This window comes from Oryx dammah, unplaced genomic scaffold (genome assembly GCF_014754425.2).
Source record: "Oryx dammah isolate SB20612 unplaced genomic scaffold, SCBI_Odam_1.1 HiC_scaffold_3, whole genome shotgun sequence".
In the NCBI taxonomy this organism is placed as follows: domain Eukaryota; kingdom Metazoa; phylum Chordata; class Mammalia; order Artiodactyla; family Bovidae; genus Oryx; species Oryx dammah.
Window position 1 is genome coordinate 35,647,383 of NW_024070187.1, and position 16,670 is coordinate 35,664,052.

A 16,670-nucleotide genomic window follows, 5' to 3' on the forward strand; every position below is an offset into this window, starting at 1 on the left:
AGGGAAGGAGAACAACAGCAAAAGTGAACAAGCACGGCTTCTTCTTGTCTTGTTGGCTCTGGCCTCACTGTGATGATCCAAGCAAAGGAAGGGACAGGAGACAGGCAATTAAACTAAAAACAGAAAAAGAGATTCCCTCTATCTTGAAGTCTTTGACTCCTTCCGGTCTCCCCTGTCAAAATGTTTTCACTGGTCGGTTTCATCCACAGGCACTAAAGCCTGAAGCCCTCCTCAGCTAGGCACGTATGGAGGAGTTCTAAGAAAGCTCCAGACAGCACTGTTTGGCTGCCACATGTGTCTTCTCAACATTGCCAAAGCTAACTGCTCCTTTTAATTGTGGACAAACTTGAAACAGAGGTTTTTCTGACACAAAATGTCTAAATCAGATCAGTTAAATGGTATTCATTACATGCTTTAACAAAGAGACAGCAGTGAGATGAAATAAGAGTTTGGTTTTTCTTGGGCTCATGAAATAAAGAAGAGAAAACTCTGTAGGTCAGGGGTCCTGCCCAACGCTGGGTGAAATGAACTGGCACTCTCCCCTCCATTCAACCTATGTTTGTAATTGTGTGTGTGCATGTGTGAAAGAGAAAGACAGAGGGAGAGAGAGGAAAAGAGAGACAGAGGGGGAGGGGAAGAAAGGAAAAGAAGGCAGAGGGAAAGAGAAATATCGCTCATTGCTCTAGTCCATCCCTTCCTACTCCTTATCACATTCTGTCCATTTAGATATATAAAAAGCAGCGATGGGGAATTCCCTGGCAGTGCAGTGGTTAGGAGCCTGTGCTTTCACTACTGAAGCCCCAACTTCAATCCTTGTTCAGGGAACTAAGATCCTACAAGACATGCAGCATGGGAAAAAAAAAAACCCAGCTATTTACAAAACCTGTAGAAAACCTAAAGATGAATTCCCCTCCATTTGAAATGCTTCATAATGATTCAGAACAGTCAAGAAGAAAGAAGACAGGCACCTAGCCAGTCTGAGCGATACCCTCAGTGACCAACGGGAAAACGTGGAGCAGAATGACGAGACGCTGTTCATCACGGACGCCTCTGCACTGCATACACTAAAGGCTTCACCAAAGCACTTCCGTTACTTTCAGGGAAGAATGAAAAATAGACGGGTGGGTAAAACATTCAAGTCAACTCTTCCATCCTTCATCCTTGAAATTCAGCGAATTTCTTTAAACAGAAATCACTCTAATCTTTGTTGACCTAACCCTAGCAATCTCTCAGAGCTCACACAGAGCATGGTAAAGTAACTAAATAATAAAACCCATGAAGCACTGCATATATTTAGTAAATTACCTACAGTATGTGCCTACCACATGATGCTTAGCACTAACATACATAGGTGAATAAAATACTAATTCTTCAGAAATACACAATTTTGCATCATATATCGTTTAATAAATACTACAGAGAAAGCCCTGCCTCATATGATAGTAGCCATTTTTGTTCTAAAAGCAGATGTGAAGGGGTTGAATTCATAAAAGGAACTATAGATCATAACATGGAGCAAAACACAGACTTAATGGTCCAAAGAAACAAGTCTGCACGCAATATGAAGTCAGACACTAGGTATTGCTTACTTGTCAGCCACTGTCCCCCTCCTTCCTTGCACCAGAACCCTCACGGCTACTGGGCCCCTCCCCAGGCCCAGCAGATGAGCCCTACACCAATCAAATGATTCTTACTTCACTTATCAGGCCTGGCCCATGAGATTAAAGAAGATGCATGCTGGGGGGTCCTGAGAAAGATTTTCGTCATTGTGAAAGGGGACACAAGCAACTCCCCTCCCTGTCTGTCTCTGAACACAGCTGTGTGGGGATGTGATGCCTAGAGCTGTGGCAGTCAGCTTGTGACCATGAGGGGACAAGCCCAGGTATGATTAACACAGTTAATGAAGATGGCAGAATAGCAAGGTGGGAAGCACCTTGATGCTTGGGTGGCTTGATGGTGTCAGTGTGCCCTTGCTCTAACCAACCCTGTACCTCTCTATAGACTTCTTGGGTTTGAGATCAGAAAGTTAACTCATTGTTTAGCCACATTTAGTTTAGTATTCTGCTGCTGCTGCTAAGACGCTTCAGTCGTGTCCAACTCTGTGCGACCCCATAGACAGCAGCCCACCAGGCTCCCCCCTCCCTGGGATTCTCCAGGCAAGAACACTGGAGTGGGTTGCCATTTCCTTCTCCAATGCATGAAAGTGAAAAGTCAAAGTGAAGTCGCTCAGTCGTGTCCGATTCTTAGCGACCCCACGAACTGCAGCCTACTTGCAGATAAAACCATCCTGAGTGACAGAGGCTCATTAAAAAAATAAGTAAAACAAGGATCAGATAAATTCAGACTCCAGGGTGATTGCTTCTTAGGCAACAGCAGAATGCAGAAAGAAAACCACTTACCTGTCCAAAGATTCACCTGCATCAAAGCCAACCAGAAGCCTAAAGTGACAGCCCACAAAATTCAACTGGGCTCAGTATCAGTGGATTGCAGTGTATTTTCTGAAACTGTGTAAGATCATATCACCTGTCCACTTGTTGGCAAAGCCCTTCAAGTCCTCCAAGAGCATCACTAAGTACCCCTGGTATGCCACAGCATCCACTGTGGCCTCATTTGTCTCCCTCATCTTTGCAATTTTGAACCAGAATGCTGGAGGCAATGTAAACCACGGTGTACAGATAAGATAACATGAATATATCTCCACATGTGGAAAAGCAGCTTTTACAGAGTTCCTGAATGTTTCTAAGGTACTTTTCTTGGGACCAGTAAGGTAAATGACACCCCCCCAAAAAAATGAAAAATAAAACAGACTGTTCTTTAAAACTCAAAATAAGTCTCTCTTAACATCCCTAACCTACATCACCTCCCTCCCCTGGATATATGTAGCATTTATTAGATCCTACAGAGTTAAGAGAACCTATAAAAACGATTAACAGTTTTATATGTATACATGCCAAAGAATGTTCAAACTACAGCACAACTGCACTCATCTCACATGCTAGCAAAGTAATGCTCAAAATTCTCCAAGTTAGGCTTCAACAATATATGAAGCAAGAACTTACAGATGTTTAAGCTAAATTTAGAAAAGGCAAAGGAACCAGAGATCAAACTGCCAACATTCACTGGATCATTGTAAAAGCAAGGGAATTCCAGAAAAACATCTACTACTACTCCACTGACCACACTAAAGCCTTTGACTGTGTAGATCACAAAAACTGTCGAACATTCTTCAAGAGATGGGAATACCAGACCACCTGACCTGCCTCCTGAGAAATCTGTATGCAGGTCAGGAAGCAACAGTTAGAACTGGACATGGAACAATGGACTGGTTCCAAATTGGGAAAGGAGTACATCAAGGCTGTATGTTGTCACCCTGCTTATTTAACTTATATGCAGAGTACATCATGTGAAATGCCAGGCTGGATGAAGCACAAGCTGGAATCAAGACTGCTGGGAGAAATATCAATAACCTCAGATATGCAGATGATAGCACCCTTATAGCAGTAAGTGAAGAGGAACCAAAGAGCCTCCTGATGAAACTGAAAGAGGAAGAGTGAAAAAGTTGGCTTAAAACTCAACATTCAAAAGACACAGATCACGGTATCCGGTCCCATCACTTCATGGCAAATAGATGAGGAAACAATGGAAAGAGTGTCAGACTTTATTTTCTTGGGCTCCAAAATCACCGCAGTTGATGACTGCAGCCATGAAATTAAAAGACGCTTACTCCTTGGAAGAAAAGCTATGACCAACCTAGACAGCATATTAAAAAGCAGAGATATTACTTTGTCAACAAAGGTCCATCTAGTCAAAGCTATGGTTTTTCCAGTATCCATGTACAGAAGTGAGAGTTGGGACTATAAAGAAAGCTAAGTGCCAAAGAATTGATGCCTTTGAACTGTGGTGTTGGAGAAGACTCTTGAGAGTCCCCTGGACTGCAAGGAGATCCAACCAGTCCATCCTAAAGAAAATCAGTCCTGAATATTCATTGGAAGGACTGATGCTGAAGCTGAAACTCCAATACTTTGGCCACTTGATGGAAAGAACAGACCCATCAGAAAAGACCCCGATGCTGGGAAAGACTGGAGACAGGAGGAGAAGGGGATGACAGAGAACAAGATGATTGGATGGCATCACCGACTCAATGGACATGAATTTGAGCAAGCTCAGGGAGCTGGTGATGGACAGGGAAGCCTGGTGTGCTACACTCCATGGGTCATAAAGAATAGGACACAACTGAGCAACTGAACTGAACTGAAGATATATATAATTAATTTATGCAGTTGTTTATATGCTGGAATAGCAGGATCAAACAAGTTTTCTAATAGAAAATGTTAAGATAAATTACTACTACCAGCAATAATACTGTTGTTGTTGTTTAGTCACTAAGTCACGTCCAACTTTAGCAGTCCCATGGACAGAGGAGCCTGGTGGGCTACAGGCCATGGGATTTCCCAGGTAAGAATACTGGAGTGGGTTGCCATTTTCTTCTCCAAGGGATATTCCTGGCCCAGGGATCAAAACCACGTCTTTCTTGTCTCCTGCACTGGCAGGCAAATTCTTTACCACTGAGTCACCTAGCAGTAATAAGAGCTAGGACAAATTCAATGCTTACTTTCAGCCAGACATTTTTCCAAACATCTGACTGACATACAGCTTACTAAATCTTTACAATGGTCCTAATACGTAGATGTTATTAACCTTGTCCACACTTTACAACTAAGAAAACTGAGACACAAAGAGGTTAAGTGACTTTCTCAGAGTCACACAGCCAACGAGTTGATTCCAACCCATAAGTCGCTCCAGAGTCCATGCTCTTATTCATTATATTGTCTGCACAGTTAGCTAACACTCTAAAATGACTCACATAACAACTTCAATTGCTCTGAGTTAGTTAATAATTATGTATAAAAGAAACTGAAAAACATATCTGAATAATTACAGAAAAATTATTTTAAATTTGTAAGGATATGAGACCATATCCATTGCAGAATTGCCACAGATTTCAACATTACATGCCATCAAAGGGCATTTACTCAAAGATTTCAGTAGCTCCTAAATCACTGAAATATCAGCTGATGAGATATACCCTATCCAGACTGATAAATTTAGAACCATTTACCTATCCTTGATCAGTCCAGATCACAGATCACCAAGCCAGACAAGAGTTCATCAAGATTGCCAGACAAGGGAAGTCATTATTACAACATAAACATTCAAGGGTGGACTTCCTAAAATCATGAAACATCCCTGGAGCACTGACGCCGTTACCAAAGGTGGCCTGTCTCTGGACTTGTAAAGCTCACTCCTCCTGCAAGCTCACAAATCTGCAGTAAACTTGAACTTTATATGTGTGTTTGTGGAAGAAAATTCTTAGGAATCAGAATTCAGCACTGTTGGTGACTTAACTTTCCACCACAATTCTAAGTTTGACACACTTGGGACCTCGATCACTCGCTTGGCACAAGGTGAACTGCATTGGGAAACGTTCACAGGAACACACCTTATTCCACCTGGCCTATAAACTGCCAAAAGGCAGCTGTGCACTGAGCATGCTGTGTCCTGGCAGTGTCTAGAACAAACGTGGGACCTAGTAGTCTAACCACTCCGTAAATACCTGCTAACTCCATGACTTCATGAGAAGTAAGTAATTCAAGGAAATAAAGGAACAAAGAACAAGAGGTAAATTTCAAGGCAAAAAATGTATCTTCCAATTATCATGTGTTCTTTTCCCCCAGATTACGATACCCAAAAAAGCACAAAAGCTTTTTTGTCAGGTAACAATCAAGTCATCTAATGATTTTAAAGATGAAAAGGAACTGCTTCTCCACACCTTTAATCAAAACACCTTGATCAGATGTGGTATTCAACCTGTAAATTAAAGATACATGCTTCTTGGTGGCCAACTTATCTTTTTGTTTCTTTTTACAAGGACTAAGTGGAAATTAAATATAAACAAGAAAGACACCTTGGAAATAAAATTCTACTGGGCCTTCCCAAACAGCCTGAGGTTAAAAAGATGTCCATGAACAAAATTCTAGGATTATTAAAACCAAATTGTTGGTACCTGACCATGATTCACACTCAACTCTCTTTCCTCTTCTTTACATACACCGGTGATAACTACTACCAACCTACTTTACAGGACTATCATGAGAATTATCAGCTTAAAAATACTCAGCATGTTGAGATGAAGAGCGCTTGTAGTATGTATACTTAATTACTTTTAAAATTGACATGAACTGAGACTTATGTCATGATGCAAACCACTGTTTTAATTACTTAAAAGTAAACTGCAAATACTTAGAACAGAAACATTATCTCACATTGAAGAATATACTCATTAGTAAGTATGTATTTTCTAAAACATTCAAAATGTCTTTCAAGAAAGTAGGCAGAGTACTTTAGACAGAAAAAAAGTGACTTTTCAGTAACCACACCAGGAAATAAAAAGTATTAATTGACATTTGCTCCTGATCCCTAGGCCTCTGGACCAGAAAGCTGCCCTCTCAGCTATGAAAGCAGTCAACAATCAACACATCCTACGGGGTTGATAACTTACCCTTCCCCTCCCCATCAGAGAGGGCTGTGCAGCCCCGCTCCCAGCCCCAACCACCTGCAATTCCTAATGAGAAAGAGATGGGCTCCTAACAAGGGCAGAGTTGAGATCTGAATATTTGCTACAGCACCTTCTGCTTTCTATATCAGAGTTATGCCCACTGAAACACGTGTTTCAGTATTACAAAGTCACGACAGGATTTCTTCTATTTCCTTTCAGGTCAGTTAGTTTGCTTTTCGGCAAAAGCTGATTAACATGACAGAGTTATTGCGTCCTTCAGATGCCCTCGAGCAACCTGATAAGCTGGTTCAAAGTGCTACTTCTCAGGGGTTAGCAGCAACTACAGCTCTGGGAATTGAGGCTTTTGAGATGCTCTGCTTTATAAACCTCATTTATCAAACAGCGGGAGAGCTGTTACATATGGTGATAGGCATTATGGAAATACTGATTGAATACAAAATGTGAACTGGATTAAATTACCTACAAAAAGGAGAGAAACTAAGGAGGAGGTAAAAGGAACCAGTCACAAGTATGAATCAAATACCGCTGCACAGAAATGTTAGTCTGTTTATAATTAGTTACCCTTTGGGTTTGCTATGGAATGGTTGCCTGGGATATCTAGGCAGAATTTTTTTAATTTAACATAGGTTAAAATAAATAATTACATCTACCATAGTTTTTGCCTACTCAAGACAGGAAGAAAGGTTAGAGGAGGTTTACATAAATTCAGACATCCCTGATAACACAAGGATTTGCTTATACTAAAAATCCCAGTATGGGATATCAGAGTATGTGCGGGAAAAGAACTGTCCCTTACAACATGGATGGGTGGGAATAAGAGAAGCACAGTAAACTGAGGCAAAATTTTTGAACATTTTTCTGTAGGCAACTAGTTTCTACTAATGTTCAGTTACGGATTAATCACTTAAAAAATCATTTAGAAGAAAACTCATGTTTTGTTTGCTTGCTTTATTTAAAAAAACAAGGAGGCACACGTATCTTCCCGTAACATAGCTCTTAAGTTGTGATGACTTCATGGACAAAACATGAGGAAATTAGTAATCATCCTATGCTGTCCTAAGCACTGAAACTCCTTGATTTTGAGGAGGAGACAGGCTGAAACCACAACGTGAGGGAGAGAATAAAGGAGAAAAAAGTCCTATGGGAGACGAGTACGCACCACAGTAATAAGCCTAACACTTATTTTTAAAAGTTGGACATTGAGTTTAGATGGGGCTTTGAGATCTTGCTGATAAAAAACGCTTCTGGGAAATGCAGACCTCTACCTTTGGCCGAAAAACAGATGAATGACTCATGGACACATCTGAGCTAGAACCCCAGGCCGTCTGACACACTGGGAAGACATCTGGGCCTGCATAACCTGGAGTTCCAGTATCTGAGGTGGCCTGGAAACACCCTCCCTGCGCCAGGCACAGAGACATAATTGACAGGTCACACAAGGGCAGCATCAAGGAGGAAAGAAATCCGAGTACAAAGAAAGCATAGCAGCCTCAGAAACAGCAAAAGCAACAGGAAACAATCAGATGTTCTCAAGGGTTGCGGGGAACTTTCAAATTGCCATGGAGGGCTTTATGCCACTGCTCTGCTGACAAGGACAGAATTCCTCCTCCCCGCAAAAAGTGAATTCAGGTACCCTGCAACTTTGCCAGCTATAGACACAGTGTAGAAACTGGTATCTCACAACTGGCAGGACAGACTCATGGCACACGTTCACATGGAAGGGTTCTGTCCCTGTGCATCCCCAACAGCACGACCTTCTCCCACCTTTCCTGCCCCTCGCTCTTTCTAACCCTTCCTACTGCTAAACCCTTTGAACTGGGCACTGATGCTGACCTGAAATCACAGACCTGCCCGCTGCGCCCAGAAGCAGACTCTCTGGGGAGGTGGCCTTCTCTCAGGCTCCCTCCCAAAGATCGCAGGGGTGACTCGGGGACAGCATTCCCGTGGGCCTGGCCAGCCCAGGCTTCCCGAAACAGGGCCCCTCTGTCACTGACGTCCCTTCCATGCCTAGCAGCACCCCAGGTCATGGTTCTCAATAAACATATATAGAAAACAAGCTCAAGCTCTACTTCCCACCCCTTAAAAATAAACCCAACGGCACCCAGATTTAGAGCACATCTACCGAAGAAAAAATTAAAGAAAGGGAGGTGCCCACCCACAGAATCTTTCCATTCAAAGAGGCACTATTCTGCAGCTGCCTTGGAGTTTATAATTAACAGGCGAGCTTAACCAGCAACAGAAATTTCTGGAGTCCATTGTAATTTACACTAGAACCTGGCTTATTCCAAATCTGGATTACAAGCACAGGCTGGATTCCATGATTTAATCCACAAGCTTTCTTGGCACACCTCTAGCTCAAGTCTCTTGCCATCACTTAGCCTAGCCTCCAGGGAGTGGGTGCAGGCCAAGCCAAGTGTAGGAAGACGCAGGCTGACTGCTCCCAGGTCGCCCACCAGCTGCCAGAGCCCCACCAGCCGCCCAGTGCCAGCCCCGGGGGGCTCTGGCCGGAGGGTTGGCTAGAAGAATGGCAGATGGCACTCAGGTGTATTCACCAGGGTGCCATCTGCAGATCTTTGCTATTGCTGGCCTGCAAGGGTTTCATTTCCTTTTTCAGCTGCCACCGCAGGTCCAATCCTCCAGCTCCAGGTCCTAGGACCAAGGTGTGCAGTGAGGCACCCCTGAGTGCCGGTGGCCTGACAGAAGGCAGTCACAGAGAAAACAGACAAGAGCGGGGGTTAGGAGGAGACGGAGGAGACAGCAACCTTCACAGGCTAAAGTGGCTTTGGGTAGACTTCTTTATAATTAGAATCTACTTCATCAAGAGCCACAGAACAGTAGAAGTCTCCTTGTAAAGGAAAAGAGCCTGGGTTCAGAAACAGAGTCAAAGAAAGGTAATGCCTCCTCCATGAGGTGTGTCTGACTCCAAGGTTCACACTCACCATGGTGTCTCTTCAGGAGTTACTGGAAAGATCTCCTCCTGGTCCCAAAACGCCCTTCACAGGCTGGCCAGGGTGAGCACAAGTCCGTGCAGGTTTACTGGTACAAAGGCGGCCTTACGTATCTTTTAATGTGTATGTGTGCTCAGCCATGCCCAACTCTTTGCGGCCCCATGGACTGTAGCCCACCAGGCTTCTCTGCCCATAGAATTTTCCAGGCAAGAATACTGGAGTGGTCTTAATATTCTCCTCCTCCAGGGAATCTTCCCAACCCAGAGATAAAGTGGGTCTTTAATGCAGACATTCCCCCACGAAGGAGCACGCCTTTGGGTTGGGACCGCCCATCAACCCCTCTGCAGGTGTGAGCTGTTAGATAGTGGCTCTCACCTGGGAACAGGGTAAGCAGAGAAGCTTCATGTAAAACACAAAAGTTATTACAGGAAGAGGGGGGAAGAAGACCTCTGGTTTTTTCCAATATGAAAAGTGTTTTTAAAAGTCAAAAACCTTGCCACCACCATAATAGCTATATATTATGATTTTGTATTATATTAACTGGTTGAACACATAACGATTAGGATTCACTAACTCAAATAATGAACTGGTAGCACTGTTAACTGAATTATTTCAGTGAACAACAGGATTTACTTCCATTTGAAAATATGTAGTTATCAGGTTGGCTGTACACATAAAGGTGTACATACGCACGGTCCATGCTACAAACCCCTTCCCTGAACTCCCCCGAGTCCAGGGCCCCCTGGTTAGGAACCCCTGCAGAACGCTGGGTGTTGCTCCAGGTGGGCAGGCCTAGGGTTTGGAGGGTGGTTCTCAGGGAGGTTCTAATGAGGGAACCTGGAGGCAAAGAATGAGGAAAGAGCCCAGAAACCATGCTTCACACACTTCATAATTATCCTTAAGACCAGCCTTACAGCCCTTTAACCAAGGGTCAACAAAAAAATTAACAAATGTAAATTAATACTAACACTTGAACAGGGGAATTATAGAACATAGCCACTTTGCCATAGGAGGAAATAAATATGCAAAAAGAGGGAAGCAGTCACAGGGAAGGAAAAAAAAAAGCTCATCCTGATGCCAAACTGACTTTCCTAAAAGAACACAAAAGAGAAAAAGCATCTAGACTAAAAACAGCAAGGCTCTTCTTTCATGAAGCTTTGGAATCTTGATTTGGATTGAATAAAAAAAGACAGCAAATAAAAAAAACGGCACATGCTATTGTGAAAAATACTACCAAGTCACAATTTAAGACCCTCCCTCACCATTTCTCACCAGAAGCAGAGCCTCCCTAAAAGGTCAACACTCGGTAAGAAAATCTTCAACCAGCTCCTCAGGTCCTCAGCCTGACTCCCCAGCCATCGAGGCCGACCAGGGCCACTTACCTGGCTTGTTTCCTTCCCTCTCGTGGCCCAGCTGCCCCTTGGTGTTCACACCACACGTGTAAACTTCGCCATCCTCCAGCAGGAACACAGAGTGGTTTCCTCCACAGGCCACTTCCTTGACGCTTCTGTCAGATATAAATCCACACACTTGTGGCTCAGCCACAATGCCCTGCAGGTTAGGGCTGATCCCAGGTTGGCCCAGAGACCAATATCCCCAACATAACATTGTTCTCGTTGTTCAGGAAGTCATGTAGCCTAGAAGAAAGCTTTAAAAAAAAACGGATGGAGGGTCAGAAAAAAGTCACTTTAAGGAATAAACGTCATCAATTTTAAAAAGTTTTCCCCTTAATAGTCTTCATATAACTTGGATCTCAAAACAAAACATATTAATATTGCTTCAGTAGTTATAGCAATAATGCTATTTTGTGTTTTGGTAAGAGTTTTTAAAATTTCTAAATAAATTTTGATTTCTGTCAAGGAACAGTGAACACAGAATGTGGTTTTCGGATCACTGATGAAGAAATGAGTTCAGGTGACTTGCTGAAACAATCTTTGCAAAGCACCATGGCAATACCTATTTTGAAATTACCCTCATGACTTCACCTTGCCCTTTCTTGTTGTACCTTTCCTTAGAGTTTTCTGGCGGAGGGTGGGAGAGGGTCTTTTTTTCTTTAATTAAGTTTGAACTAATTCCTTTATGTAGCCAATTGTTAGCTTGTAATAATTCACCACTCAAACATGAGCAATGAGAAAAAACAATGTTATCTTCTCTGCCATTCCCTCTCACATATCCTTCCGGATGTGGATCAAGCTTCACTTTCTACCTGAGAGCCTCTGGGGACCATTCCAGCCACAGTCAGCCTGCATCCCTCTGACACATTTACTATACTGCCTTGATGAACTCTTTCTCTATCTTTTACAACTGAACTCCTCAGCCAAATTTTAACTGCCTCAGGCACAGACCACAGCACAACACATATCTCTCTGATTTAGCAGGTATTCAACCTTTGGCTGATTATAGCTGACTAACCCCAAAGTTTTGCTACCATTTAAAAATTCATGTTTCCCTTGTATACAAGCAAAAATGAAAGCTCATCTCTCTCTCTCTACCAGTTTGTACCCACTAGGAGGGCTATAGGGCTTCCCTGGTGATTCAGTGGTAAAGAATCCACCTGCAATGCAGGAGACTCGGGTTCAATTCTTAGGTAGAGAAGATCCCCTGGAGGAGGAAATGGCAACCCACTCCAGTATTCTTGCCTGGGAAATCCCACGGACAGAGGAGCCTGGTGGGCTACAGTCCAAGGAGTCGTAAAAGAGTCAGACATGACTAAATTCTAAACAAACAGCAACAGGAGGGCTATCATCAGAAAAGAACAGATAATAACAAATGCTGGTGAAGATGTGGATAAATTAGAACCCTCCCACATTGCTGGTAGGAATGTTAAATGGAAAACAGTCTCAAAGTTCCTCAAAAGGCTAAACACAGTTACCTTCAGTTCAGTTCAGTCGCTCAGTCATGTCCGACTCTTTGCAACCCCATGAATTGCAGCACACCAGGCCTCCCTGTCCATCACCAACTCCCGGAGTTCATTCAAATTCACACCCATCGAGTTGGTGATGCCATCCAGCCATCTCATCCTCGGTCGTCCCCTTCTCCTCCTGCCCCCAATCCTTCCCAACATCAGAGTCTTTTCCAATGAGTCAACTCTTTGCATGAGGTGGCCAAAGTATTGGGAGTTTCAGCTTTAGCATCATTCCTTCCAAAGAACACCCAGGACTGATCTTTAGAATGGACTGGTCGGATCTCTTTGCAGTCCAAGGGACTCTCAAGAGTCTTCTCCAACACCACTTAGATCCAATAATTTCACTCCAACATATATATACAAGAGAATTATAAACATATTTCCACAAAAAATTGGTACATGAATGCTCACAGCAGCACTGCTCAGTATCAAAAGGTGAAAATAACAAAAATTCCCATCAATTGATGAAATGAAGTGTGGGATTTCCAAACGATAGAATGTTATCTGACTATCTATATAATACTATATGACTGTTTGAACTCTTCAGGCTTTCCGGAAAGGCATAAAAAGGCCCAAAATAAAATATAAAACTGCATCTTAATTTACTGTCTTAATCAGGAAGCTCTGCTTCTGTTTTTTATTTCTGTGTAGAGACTAAAACTAAAATAAAATCTTCAATATTATTCTGAGTTAAATGCAGTGTTGGGAAAGATGGGAGGAGAGATAAAATGCAAACTAGGAAGGGAATGGGGGTTGAGCGGAGGTAGGATAGACATTTTGAACGAGAAGCAAGATCATATAATCTAGTCATTAATTTAATTTTCCCAGTCTGCTCAGCTGCTGTATTTATACTAATTTCTTTCTTCATTTTTAATGTTTCATGAGTTTATCTTCTCTCTCCTACCAATAATTATTTAAACAATCATGCTGCTGCCCATACCACAGTCACTGTGCTAATAAGCCTTTCATATCATTATCTCTTTTCATCTTAACAACCCTGCCCTAAGCACTATTTTTAGCTTCATTTTCAGATAAAGCAAGGCTCAGAGAGATTAAGAAGCATTCCCAAGATCACAGAGCTGGAAGGAACAGAACCAGGCTATGAGTCTAGGCCTGATGCTAATGTGCACACTCCTACCCACTGGGTTACGCTGCCACCCAAGCAGATTCATATGTCACCTAAAGAAGCAAGAACACACACAAAACATATGGAGTGATGCAGTCAGTACACAACACAAGGTGTCTTAGAAACTTGAAAATAAAATTGCCCTCTGAGAGTGAAAGTACTCCGCATTGAGATACAAGATGAGATTAGGCAGCAGCAGCATTAACCCATCCCCTTAACCAGCCAAGTACAATATGTCTAGAAATACGGAAGCATGACTGTATGTCTATATATGACTGTATGTCTATATATGCATGACTATATGTCTATATATGCATGACTGTATGTCTATATATGCAAAGATCTATAAACAATGCTCACAGCAGCTTTAGTCATATGAAACTAAAACAGCAACAACCCACATATCCATCAACATACACTACTCATCAATAAAATATAAAGGAACATTTTTCATCAAATAAAAAGGGGATAGAGGCCATGACTGAAAAGCAAATTAAGAGAAAGCTGCAACCCAAGATGGTACAACCTTTCTGAAGAAGGAAGCTTTGTGCAAAATAAATTCCTCAAAGGTATTATCGACTGCCCTTTTGTCTAATCTCTATCTCTCTTTGAGAACCCCATGAACAGTATGAAAAGGCAAAAAGAGAGGATATTCAAAGATGAACTCCCCAGGTCGGTAGGTGCCCAACATGCTACTGGAGATCATTAACTCCAGAAAGAATGAAGAGACAGAATAAAAGCAAAAACAACACCCAGTTGTGTATGTGACTGGTGCTGGAAGTAAAATCCAATGCTGTAAAGAACAATATTGCATAGGAACCTGGAATGTTAGGTCCATAAATCAAGGTAAATTGGAAGTGATCAAACAGGAGATGGCAAGAGTGAACATCGACATTTTAGGAATCAGTGAACTAAGATGGACTGGAATGGGTGAATTTACCTCAGATGACCATTATATCTACTACTGTGGGCAAGAATCCCTTAAAAGAAATGGAGTAGCTATCATAGTCAACAAAAGAGTCCAAAATTCAGTACTTGGATGCAATCTCAAAAATGACAGAATGATCTCTATTCATTTCCAAGGCAAACCATTCAATATCATGGTAATTCAAGTCTATGCTCCGACCAGTAATGCTGAAGAAGCTGAACTTGAACGGTTCTATGAAGACCTACAAGACTTTCTAGGACTAACACCCAAAAATGATGTCCTTTTCACTATAAGGGACTGGAATGCAAAAGTAGGAAGTCAAGAGATACCTGGAATAACAGGCAGATTTGGCCTTGAAGTACAGAATGAAGCAGGGCAAAGGCTAATAGAGTTTTGCCAAGAGAACGCACTGGTCATAGCAAACACCCTCTTCCAACAACACAAGAGAAGACTCTACACATGGACATCACCAGATGGTCAATACCGAATTCAGACTGACTACATTCTTTGCAGGCAAAGATGGAGAAGCTACATACAGTTAGCAAAAACAAGACTGGGAGCTGACTGTGGCTCAGATCATGAACTCCTTATTGCCAAATTCAGACTTAAATTGAACAAAGTAGGGAAAACCACTAGACCATTCAGGCATAACCTAAATAAAATCCCTTACAATTATAGAGTGGAGGTGATAAATTGATTCAAGGGATTATATCTGATAGAGTGCCTGAAGCTCTATGGACAGGTGTTCATGACATTGTACAGGAAACAGGAATCAAGACCATCCCCAAGAAAAAGAAATGCAAAAAAGCAAAACAGCTGTCTGAGGAGGCCTTACAAATAGCTGTGACAAGAAGAGAAGCGAAAAGCAACGGAGAAAAGGAAACATATACCCATTTGAATGCAGAGTTCCAAAGAATAGCAAGGAGAGATAAGAAAGCCTTTCCTTAGTGATCAGTGCAAAGAAATAGAGGAAAACAATACAATGGGAAAGACTAGAGATCTCTTCATGAAAATTAGAGATACCAAGAGATTTCATGCAAGAATAGGCACAATAAAGGACAGAAATGGTATGGACCTAACAGAAGCAGAAGAGATTAAGAAGAGGTGGCAACAATACACAGAAGAAATATACAAAAAAGATCTTCATGATCCAGATAACCATGATGGTGTGATCACTCACCTAGAGTCAGACATCTTGGAATGGAAGTCAAGAGGGCCTTAGGAAGCATCACTACAAAAAAGCTAGTGGAGGTGATGAAATTCCAGTTGAGCTATTTCAAATCTTAAAAGATGATGCTGTGAAAGTGCTGCACTCAATACACCAGCAAATCTGAAAAACTCAGCAGTGGCCACAGGACTGGAAAAGGTCAGTTTCATTCCAATCCCAAAGAAAGGCAATGCCAAAGAATGCTCAAACTACTACACAATTGCACTCATCTCACACGCTAGCAAAGTAATCCTCAAAATTCTCCAAGCCAGGCTTCCACAGTATGTGAAACATGAACTTCAGATGTTCAAGCTGTACTTAGAAAAGGCAGAGGAATCAGAGATCAAATTGCCAACATCTGTCGGATCATCAAAAAAGCAAGAGAGTTCCAGAAAAACATCTACTTCTCCTTTATTGAGTATGCGAAAGCCTTTGACTATGTGGATCACCACAAACTTTGGAAAATTCTTAAAAGAGAGGGGAATACCAGACCACCTGACCTGCCTCCTAAGAATTCTGTATGCAGGTCAAGAAGCAACAGTTAGAACTGGACATGGAACAACAGACTGGTTCCAGATAGGAAAAGGAGTACATCATGGCTGTATATTGTCACCCTGCTTATTTAACTTATATGCAGAGTACATCGTGCAAAACCCCAGGCTGGATGAAGCACAAGCTGGAATCAAGATTGCCGGGAGAAATATCAATAACCTCAGATATGCAGATGACATCACCCTTATGGCAGAAAGTGAAGAGGAACTAAAGAGGCTCTTGATGAAAGTGAAAGGGGAGAGTGAAAAAGGTGGCTTAAAATTCAGCATTTAAAAATGAAGATCATGGCATCTGGTCCCATCACTTCATGGCAAATAGATGGGGAAACAAGGGAAACATTGAGAGACTTTATTTTTGGGGCTCCAAAATCACTGCAGATGGTGACTGCAGCCATGAAATTAAAAGATGCTTGTTCCTTGGAAGAAAA

At 42.2% G+C, this 16,670-nt stretch overlaps 1 protein-coding gene across 3 annotated transcripts in view; it reads right to left on the reverse strand.

Annotated features, from left to right (window-relative positions):
- The window catches only part of HERC3 (HECT and RLD domain containing E3 ubiquitin protein ligase 3), a 140,279-nt gene that overhangs the window by 113,692 nt on the left and 9,917 nt on the right, over positions 1 to 16,670 (reverse strand). For all 3 annotated transcript variants that reach the window (XM_040237874.1, XM_040237875.1, XM_040237876.1), the window contains exon 3: positions 10,908 to 11,173. In XM_040237874.1, coding sequence (XP_040093808.1) covers positions 10,908 to 11,133 — 226 coding nt within the window. In that variant the 5' untranslated portion in view covers positions 11,134 to 11,173. The remainder of the gene's footprint in view (positions 1 to 10,907; positions 11,174 to 16,670) is intronic.